This window comes from Antennarius striatus, chromosome 10 (assembly GCF_040054535.1).
Source record: "Antennarius striatus isolate MH-2024 chromosome 10, ASM4005453v1, whole genome shotgun sequence".
Taxonomy (NCBI): Eukaryota; Metazoa; Chordata; class Actinopteri; order Lophiiformes; family Antennariidae; genus Antennarius; species Antennarius striatus.
Window position 1 is genome coordinate 5,800,665 of NC_090785.1, and position 11,212 is coordinate 5,811,876.

General features: G+C 37.5%; 1 protein-coding gene across 3 annotated transcripts in view; it reads left to right on the forward strand.

Annotated features, from left to right (window-relative positions):
- The window catches only part of enox2 (ecto-NOX disulfide-thiol exchanger 2), a 151,773-nt gene that overhangs the window by 138,489 nt on the left and 2,072 nt on the right, over positions 1-11,212 (forward strand). For all 3 annotated transcript variants that reach the window (XM_068325394.1, XM_068325395.1, XM_068325396.1), the window contains 5 exons: positions 565-752; positions 3,123-3,245; positions 6,450-6,506; positions 7,265-7,370; positions 9,855-9,940. In XM_068325394.1, coding sequence (XP_068181495.1) covers positions 565-752; positions 3,123-3,245; positions 6,450-6,506; positions 7,265-7,370; positions 9,855-9,940 — 560 coding nt within the window. The remainder of the gene's footprint in view (positions 1-564; positions 753-3,122; positions 3,246-6,449; positions 6,507-7,264; positions 7,371-9,854; positions 9,941-11,212) is intronic.

Genomic DNA, 11,212 nt, shown 5'->3' on the forward strand with positions numbered 1-11,212 from the left:
GTGATTTTGATTAAGACATATTTGTAAGATGGGTTTTGACCAATCATACCTAAAGATCAATACATTTTAGCATTTTTAGAAACATATGAGTTAGTAGAAGTAGGTCATATTCAAAAGACTTGAAAGCAATCATTGCTCCCTTTCCTAAGACATAAACCAGATATTTTCCTGAAGTAATTCTGCATAAATCTGAGAAAGTTATTCATCCACAAACATCTATCAGTGCAAATGCCAGTAGCTACTGAAATTTCCAAAAAATTTAAATTTGGTCTACATTTTTTTCAACTCATTGCTGATAAAGCATCCCACAATCATGATCAATATTTTTTGTCTCACTCAAATGAACAATTAGCAATCCAATCATGATTGCAAATGTCAGTGAAGAGATAGTTTAATGCTTTTATTGATTTATTTTCACTTGTTTTTGAAGTGTTTCCACAAATGAGGCTCATTGGGAGTCATTACTTATTAATTTGGTGGTATTGAAGGTTAAACTGAATGCATTTCTGTGTTTTACATATACAGTAACAGAGGACATATTTTTCTTGATGCTTAATGTTGTAGGTGTTTCCCAAGCAGAAGCCTTAAAGGAGGAGAATGACTCGCTACGGTGTCAGCTGGACGCCTACAGGAATGAGGTGGAGCTGCTAAAACAGGAACAGGGCAAGAATCTACCTATCAGGAGTGAAGAAGACAATACCCACTCTCAACAGCTCAGTTTCCTACAGCAGGCTCTGCAAGGCATGCAGAAGGTAGCTCTCACTGTGCATACACACAAGCAATTTTTCTCTGTCCAACAGTAGGTTTCATCTAATGTTCACTTCTGTTTCGGTACTTAAAAAGAGTGCTATGTGGGAACAAGTAGAAAGGTACAACTGTCAAGAGTAGCTGTATTTAGTGAAGAGCTTTTTAAAGGTATTCAACCAAAGTATATTTGAAGTTGCAGTGGGATTCACTTGGATTGGAAGGTTGTGTGCTAAGATTTGAGCACGCTGATCATTCTTACAAACAAACCCTACTGTTGAAATGGCTGGAAACTTTAAATTCAGAAAAATATCATGAAAAGATCTGGATGACCTGTATTTTTAAAATAATGCAATTATTCGATATTTCCAAACAAACCATCCATCCGTCAATGTTTGGTATCACCAGTTTGAATTATTGACGAAATGTTTATGTATATTCATAAAATTCTGCTCTTCAGGCTTTATGAGGGACAGAATGGTGATTTATCCCAAATTGTTGCCTCAGGCCTTTTTTCAGTATATCAAGAGTTATCAAGACAGGTGCAATTTCATTGTCTGTCATTAATTATAGGAACTAAAATAAGAATGACTTATATCAACAGGGGGCTGGCTGTGAGTTAGGATAGAGGTCACTTTTATGATTTGCACATTGAACCTAATCCGCTTCAGAATCGCACCACCTGCAAAAACTTTCACTGAGAAACATTCTGTTAACTACCAAAGAAACTGCTTTCAGTTTATGTTGTCCCGTGCCCCATCTGCTTACCATAACAGGATGGGATTTATGACCTGGGAATAAATACCATATTTTATCCTTACTTTTGGGGTGTTCTAAAAGTCATCCATTTATCTGGGTACATGACAAGGTGCCAAACAGATGGAGCCGTCTCTGAATGACTGAGTAGCTCTGTGATGAAGTCAGTCCATGTGACCCAGCTGGTTTGGTGTTTCTGTCTCCCCACTTGCCATTGCACTTCCAAAATTAATTTCTGTTGTATCATCAGGAGACATACAAATTAACACCCAAAAGAGGGTTTTTGATTTTTGCTAATCTGATATATAAACTCTACAGAAGGTAATTTCTTTGAGGCTTTCTTCAAATTAATTTGAGAAGAATAGAAAACTCCAAACAAGAAATTTGGAATGTTTGTATTAATGTTAATATTTAATATTGCTTAATAAGTAGCGATCCTATTCATCATGCTGACATCACACAGAAATTGCCTTTAATTCACTTAATCCGTAACTAACAGATCTTGCCACGTGATCCTTTTAGTTGTCGTTCTGAGTCTTCAGTAATATAGCAACAGATGAAATAAACATTACAAATGAATCATACAAATAGTGAGAAATATATATATATATATATATATATATATATATATATATATATATATTAAATACAAGATCTTTTCAGAATGACCAACCCTTCTTCTTACAAACTACTCTCACCCTTCAATGTCAGAAGCCCTTACTTTTCTGTTTTCAATGGCTACTACATTGGTTAATTCTGCCATTTGTCAGTTGTCCTTACTTATCTAACTGTCACAGGTAATAGAAATTACAGCTGATTTGTGCTTATAAGAATCCTCTGAGGCACTACCCTTCATTTCTGCTTGCTCAGACAAATGACTTCTCCAGGTTACATCTCTTTTGTGTTCAAAGAAAAAATAGTAATTGGATGAATAAGAGGACATCAGATATCGATACAACATAGAGACCTTTGTACACACAAATTCCGATTATATATTTTCAGCAAGTCCTGACAGCATCTTGATTTTAAATGTAGTGATGGCAGTTGCAATGCCTTTAATATGAACCTTGCAAATGAAAACTGGCTGTAAGAAAAAGAAAAAAACACCTTGCCTGTCGCAAACTATTTTGTTTGAAGTAGCACAGCAAGACATGATTCATCGAGCAGAAAACTACAGGTCATAAATTGAGGTGAGATGATTAATATAGTTGTTAGCTATCAAAACTTTTTCAAACGCCAGTTTTTGTGTCACCCAAAGGAGCTTTTCACCTACATGTAATTCGTATTTTTTGAGTATTTACAAGCAAAAGCTTTGGCAAATTAGTCCTCTTGGACACAAAACAAAATAGAGTGGGAGACAATGTGACACAGCAATTTTTTTTTGCTCAAAAGATGTTTGTTGGAGGCCTAATTCTTGTCAGTCTGTAATTGCTTTTTTGAATTAAGCTGAAGTTTTAATTACTGGTGTAAGGATTACACGCGAAATATGAATAAAAGAAATGGATGATTGGTTATCTTCTGTCAGCACAGTTTCAGTGTGGGGTCAACACAATTAATTCACAGGAGCATTAGCAACTCAGTGTTTTTTGTTTTTTTTTGCTTTGCTTTTTGTTTTTTTGCAGCAATTGCTTAATATGAGAGAAGAATTAAAACAACGTGAGACAGAACTGGAGAAGAGTATGGAAGAGAAACAGCAGCTGAAGAACCAGGTCCAGAACCTAAAAGAAGGACTCCAGAATATGCAGGTTAGTTTGACAGACTACACATTTTATGTTTGAAACGGGGAATCTATCAAAAAAAATGTCTTGGTATGTTTTAAAAGAAAGTTAATTTTTGAGTTATTCGCTTTATGTGACACTGATAAACATCTTATTTGCACTTTAATGGGGAAGACAAAAGTTCAAGATGACTCCCAACATGTGAAAGATATAAGATATAAAACATCAATAAATAATGAATAGAGTGAGAAAATAGACTGAATGTAATATGTCTACCACAGTGAGACAATTTCAGACTTCAATTAGATTTGGTTTTCCAATTTTCTTCCCAGAGAGGCTGTTTCACTCCGTCTTAATGCCCAATCTAATGAACTCTTTAATTTCTAATTCACCACTACTAATAAGTTAAAACACAGCGATACAAATTTTGAAGTTTACTGTCCCTCACTGTTTAGCTTTCATTAGTGTGAAAACTTGCAACTGATGGAAAACAATATTACAGGAAATGCTTCCTAGTTGATTTGCAAAAACACACACCTCGGGATAGCATTAGACTAATAAGTTGTTTTGTGTTGACGTCAGTGTATATTTAGTGTTGATTTGTCAGAAGCTCCTGGTCTAGTAGACAACAGTTGTTTAATCTGTGAGGTAATGAAGATATCCTTTTGCAAGTAGCTATGATAACATTATTTACCAGTAAATAGTGGAGCAAGAATTTGTCAATCATTTAACATTTTTATGCTATGTGAAGATTATTGCATCCAGCAATATTGGTCAGCTGTGGCTTTGATGATAGAGTGGGTCATCCAATAACTTCAAGGCTGGAGGTTCAAATCCCACACCATCCCAGTCATCTCATAATAACTAAAAAGCGAAGGTCTGCGTCTCTTATAGTGTCAAGTGTTGCTTTGGTGTCCCTGTCTTTTTCAGGTAACAGTCACAACACTGAGTTCCTGTTGTTGCATATCAGTGTCATCATAAATGTAAATGGATGTCGTCAGCCACAGAAGCCCAAGCTTCAAATTTTGCAAAAGCATTTTTCCTCTGACTCTTAAAACAGTATGCCTTGTTTGTTATCAGTTCCACCCATTCAAAGTGTGATGAAATTTCTCAAAAATGTGTAGCTGAATAATAAATAATAATGAAGTGATGATATTTTATATCCAAAAGGGCAAAGGTTAGGTCCACAATGACATGAAAAAATATTCTGCAAAAACAAGTATCTGGCCAATATTTATTAAAAAAATTATAATGACCAGTTTGACTTATGTTACCACTCCTCTGTGATTGCATGGCCTTAGTGCAACCTCATAGAACCCAGAAGAAATACATTCATTTCCTAAGTAGAAACATATTGAGCTCATTTTACCGCAGTACAATTCTTTCCTTGTTTGTCTGCAGCTGAAAGTTTTCAAGACCACCAGCACAAAAATCCCATATTCTCTTTTCTGAACATTCTGTCCTTTGAGTGTTTGCATTGAATGAAAGTTTGTAATAGAGATGTGTGTTTAATATCAGTATTTTGACATAACAATAGTGTGATCACTAGACAGGGAGGTAATACCTAATCAAGGCAATGCACCACTGTCAGCTGCTGGTGCTGTTTCAGACCCATTATGCGAGGCTACATCATCATTCAGAGTTGGTCCTGTTCCATTATTCATCCATCCCAACATCACATTTGTTTGACTTAAAGCCTTGCTTACATTGAGGCATGATCCTGAAAAAACATCAATCTTGTATTACATTGCAGTGAGCTGCCACTACAGAAACACACACACACTCACATGCAAGAAAACACGTAAACGCTGCGTATCATGAGCTCATTAAACAATTTCAAATTCCGTGGGTCATATTTCTGTGATAAACATGTCATGTTTACTAATGTTTCAGGTGTTGTGCCATATTCCCAGTATTCAGGTCTTAATGTTTGTTAATGTTCCTTCTGGCTCAGCATAATGAGAGGAAGAGCTGTCATTAAAATGAGCCTCAGGTTCAATCACCTATTAAATTGGACAGTAATACAAATGAGAAGCTCTCAATCCATGTGGGGAAGTGCTCGCTCTGAGATGTATGAGCTGACTGCAGGTTTCAAATAACGTAGAGGTGAATTAGTAATTTGCAAACGCATCCCTTCTTTCAGATCAGCTAGAGTTGTCAATAGCGTATTAATGGTGATGTGTTTGATTATGAGTGTGTCCCCACTGCTGTGAGCCCTGGGAAATATGCTAATTAAATCCCTGCATGTGGAACAACATGAATCATAAGAGGCAGTTTCATTAAAGGGAGAAAGGGAAATCAATTTTTGGGTGTTAGTTTCTCTGAAGATTAGCAGTTCATGTGGGTTGATTTGTTGTGTTCAGGAGATCTCCTCATATCATTGGGTTTTTTCACTGTTCCTGCTGTCACCACTTATTACTGGATTGACTGCAGTGCACGTCAGTCAGGTTATTGACTTTTTCTATTAGGATCACTGCATAGATCTAAATCAGCTGACGCTTTAGACATTCTACTTGTGATTATTTACATTTACTGATTGAGTGATTGATTTTGCTGATTAGAGGAATACTCCAACAAAGCAGAATTGTATTTCCAGTGGGGGAAGGGGATGTTATATTTTTATCCTTCCAGCTTCCATAGGTTACATACACATGAGTGCGGCTCAATTTTAACATCTTAATTCCAGGTTTCAAATAGATTCCAAGTAAAAAATCTAGTTAGCAAGGAAGAAAAATAGTAAAACTGAAAAAAAACCATGCCCTATAATTGTAAATTAGTCCATCTTAACTACTGCTTCATTTAGTGAAATTGTGCAACGTAATCAGTCATAAGCACTTTTCTGCAGTGAGGTGCTAAAAGTCCCAATGTTGGAGAGTTTCACTGAGAGGTTCAAAAACCTAACAAACAGTTGAAACAAATAAATCAAGGACCGCTAGTCAAATCGAGCAATTATCACTCAACTGATGTAGTTACAAAGTCAGAATAAATCACATTGATAAAAATTCCAAATCCAATGGAGTCAGCTTTAGCTCAAACAGAGTTCACTGTTTCCTTATCGAGTTCAACATCTTAGCTTTCCTTCTTTGATCAAATCAGCTGTTGACCTTGCTACGAAAATAAAGAATGCTTTTATTTGTCTGTTTTGCACGCCATGATATGCATGGTTGTGGTCTCCTCTTTGTGTATACTTGGATGTAGCCTGTTTCCTGACATATTCCTAATGTGTTGCAGCTGGAGATGTCAAAGCAAGATGACAGAGGCTGTGAGGACAGCGCTAATCAAACCAGTGTAAGTGGAAAAATGTTTGAACCTTCCCATTCCTCTCCAGATATTGTTTTTTTATCCTCATTCTCAGTCTTAATTCTTCTTCATCTCGTCTGACTTTCCTTGCTAACCTCTTCCAGCGACATGACAAATCATTACAGGCCAATCCAATTCACTACGTCTGCATTTGTCATTGAATAAATCACCAAGACACAACTGGGCTACGAAATAAAGGAGTCATAAAATCAAAATGGCCCCACATGTGAATATGTCTTCACACTCTCACACTGATACACACTCGCAGGGTGATATGAACTAGATTAACAACAGAAAAAGGCCACCAGGAATCACACAAACACTCACATAAACTGGAAATAGTGTACACATCGCCATGTAGAACATCAAACAGACAAAAATCTTTTATTGTTCCTCTGGCATTTTTCTTCCAGCTGGCAGAAAACCATTTGTTCATTGGTCTTCCAAGTCTTTCCCTCTATTTGTTTGGCTTACACTTGTCTTTTTTTTGTGTCAGTGTGTGACAAACATTTCATCCCTCTCTTGGAAATATAGCTGCTGGCTGGAAAGTCTCCCTCGCCTGATTATCCTCATCCTCATTGTCACTCTGTGTTTATGTTTTGGAATTGAAGCTGTCTGGGATCTTTGCATTTTGTCTTCATTTCGTAAACCATGCTTCATTTTAAGATTAGCTTGTTTACTTCAAATTAGGCGCAATCAGACTGGTAGGGTATTCACTTAAAATGTGTGTTTGTGTGTGTGTGTAGGAATCCACAGCATCCACACTGGTGTCGTGTAGTCAGGAGAGAGAAGGTCCTACAGAGAGGAATCCTCCAAGTCCCATTCACTCCGAAAGGGAAGCTCTGCTCGTTGGTACGCTGAAACCATTCTCACATTATATCAATCACTTAAAATGTTTATATGTGCCAGCGTGTTGTGGGATGTTGCAGTCCCTGACTGCCTTGGTTCTAGTTGTTACTGTACTTTTCTATGGACCAACCAGTTGAGGGTTTTCTATTGGGACATTTTTGTAGCATGTGTTGACAGTTGTCTGACTATAATTCAATCCATATGTTTGTAATTATATGCGTAAATGATGGCTTGTCTGTATTTGTAAGCATTCTTTTACACATTTAAGTTCCGATCACAAACACACATGGACTGAGAGATAGTTACGCAACTTTCCACACACTTTTGCAAGCAGTTTATCAGCATAATGGCCCATAGTTTTAGCTGGGTTTGTAGTAAGATGATTATTATGCACTTTTTTATGAAATATACTCCATAAAAGGATAAAATGAAATGGAAATGGTAAGCACTTCCAAAGAATCAGTATGCTTCCTACAAGCAATGTAGTACAACTGATCATTCGATGACCTTATCTGAAGGCAGAAGTGTTTATGTCATTTCCAAATGACTGCACTGATATTCTGACTCACCTCGAGGCTGCACCCCACTGCCTCCCTCATCTCACCCGCTGAATTAAAGTGCTTTCAAGCACAGCGGCTGTAACTTTTTTTTTTTCCTTTTTTTTTGCAGCCTAAAACAGAGGAAATACAAAACAAGACATAGTTAATACAAGTTTAATTAGTATAAGTTAAGTTTAATTCATATAACAGAGATAATGCCAACTCCCTTCATTTGGGTGTCAGATTTCTGCTGGAAGAATTGTGTAAATTTCAGGATGCCCAAGTTAAATCCCCTCCTGCATGATTCACCTCGTGGTTGTTTCCATGGTTGCACAGAAAGCCACAGTTAGAAAGCCAAACCGATCAAAATCTCCAAAGATAACAGAAAAGGTTTGATGTCAATTGACCTTCCCTCTCCTCACCATTGTGTTTAGAGAAGGAATGTCCAATATCTGGCCTGCGGGCCAGTCATACCCACAGGGTCAGATTTTATATGTACTGTACTTCATTTGCAATGACCGTTTTGCCTTGTTTAAAGAATATAATGAGTAATATAATGTGAAAACACAACGAAATAAATCTTGCTAATACATACTGTTTGACAAGCTATTTGTGAGCACTGGTTCAACTGTAACTTTTACAAAGTTCTACCACATTTTAAAACTTAGGCTTGAATTTCCAACAGATTTGTCTGTTGGAACAGTAGAAAACACAGCATCATGATAGTTTCATGTCCGGGCGAGGAACAACCCCCATAAAAATCCCATCAGAGACCTAAATGTAAGTTTTTTCAAAAAGGATGGGTTTAACCCCACACTTAAACACTGAGGGAGCATCTGCCCCACAGATTTGAACAGGGAGCTTGTTCCAGGTACGAGGGCCTTCTAGTGGACATTTTTCTATAGCATGTTACCAGTTAACCTTACCAGACTTGCTTTTTGATCCGTATCATGCAACACTACACTAACACAAGAAGATATTATGTAAGAGCAACATCACAAAATAAACCTCAGCAAGCCACCTGAAATTAATTCACCAGCAAGTTCTACTCAATGTCTGTTTTGTAGCTCTCACAACTAAAAGACAGTCTGAGTTCATCCACTTGCCTGGTCATGCTCCCTTTTTCCCCTTTTAATGTCCTCTGTTGAAGGGCTCTTTGGACATTAGGTGTTGTGTGTAATGCAGTGCCTTAAAGCAGAACACATTGATATCCTACCCCATGCTGAAACAAGTGACAGGGAGGCACCATCCACCCAACTGCAATGATTTCAACCTGTTATTGTAAGGTAAAAGAGTTGCATAATCTTTAATCTGTAAGACAATTAAAACACAGACAGGATAACCGCTTCAGTGGACCATCTCTTGCAGATGCCTCAAAATGAAATCTTACTTGGCTTTGTATCTCAATGCACCATTAGCTGCCCAGTCATTATCTTACTCCTTGCCGACTGAGCAGCTCGAGGCTAGTTCATCATTTGTGTGGCAAACACTGAAGTCTTAGAGTAGTATTTCCTTCTTAAATATTCTCAAGTGATTGAAGCATTGTTGCTGTAGAAGTGAAAAGCTTTGTAACTTAAACACTGCTTGTTTCTGTTTCAATTGTTTGTCCCTAAGTGCTTTATTACTGGTTTGCTAAGCAGGTAAGGTGGAAGATTATCTCTCTCTTGGCCCTGCCTCTGCGCTGATAGCAGATGGTTTGTTTGAGCTGGGGAAGAGTATGGCTTTGATGAGAAACAACGGCATCAAAGCTGTCATTAAACACTCCCTCTAATCTGGAGCCCCAACATACAAGGGGCTCTTAACTGCACTGGGATTCTGGGAGAAGCCACTTGAAGGCTGTGTTAGACTCAGCCAGAGGAGAGGAGAAGGAGTGCATCCTCTGGCAGAGTGTCAGGGTTTGACAGATGATGCCCTCTGAAGGTATTGTGACATGTTTGTTTCTCCCCAGGAATCATTTCGACCTTTCTACACGTCCACCCGTTTGGAGCCAGCATCGAGTACATCTGTTCTTACCTGCAGCGTTTGGACACAAAGGTAACAGACTGGCATGAGTCAAGACTTCCACAGTCGGGTAGATCAGTGGAAACTCACTTCAGCATTATTTTAAAAACACACCACACACTGGACACTGTGTCAGGCTGGCATATGGGTTAACTGTATGTCAGGACCATGTTTGGTAGAAACACATCTTCTCATAACCAGAATTCTCCTTAATTCTTTTGCAGCTTCAGTCATACAAATTAATGACGGAGACTTTTAACTTGCAAATATTGATGCGTTCCAATTCTGACAAGCTGTCCAATGAGGAGCTAGTGATAACCTGATTTTACTTACTTATTTAAGTAATTTAATTGAGAGAAAGATTTGTTTATGTGATAATTTTCACTCTTTTGAAAAGAGCAATCGAAAACATGAAGGGCACAGCGCTGTTTTTATTGAACCATCACTGTTGCTTTGTGGTGGCAGATTAGATTAGATCAGCTGTAGATAATTGAAATGGATTCTTTAACAGCTAAATTAAAGGTTTTGTTTTGTTATCTGGTCAGTGCCCTCTCTGTAACTTAACTCTGATAGCTTTATCCAAATTCATTTCAGATATAACCACTTTAATCTGATCAGCTAATTGCTAATAGTTACTAATAAGACTCCTTAATTTTTTTAATATCAGCGGTTCATAGACTACAGCTGTAGCAAAAGGGTTTGTATTTCAGGCAGTGGTTTGATGAATGTATACTGAATCTTCATGCAAAGTTTCTCCCAATTCCTAAACCTGAGTTTTCTACAAACAGTATTCCATCCAGAAGTGGCTTGCTGTGTGATTTCAACTGATGCCAGAACATATTAAAACTTCCTTCATTTAATGTCAGAACATTTCAAACAAAGACTACTTTCAATTCTCTGGCATCATTAGTTTCCATTCTGTCTGTTTGACAGCTACCCTATTTTTATGCATTTCATATGTATTATCCCTCTCTACTTCAACTTCCATGAGGACCATGAAATCCTTATTTCCCTTCCAAGACTACACAAAAATGAACAAAAATTTCCTTTCTCCAAAACTGACACGAATTTTCTGGTTACGATCACTGACCAAACAAAAGACTGAATCAGATTTTAAGCCAAGTAACTCATGACGGAGAAGTGTTAATTTACCATTTTCAAAAAGTTTTACTCAACTGTCTGCAGAACACGTCTCAAAAGGTCTGTCGCAACTGAATATTCTCATCGACCCCCCTGAATCATTCTCACACATACAAATAATAGATTGTGACTGTCCTCGTGCCTCTTGTTTTGTTTTTTTTGTTT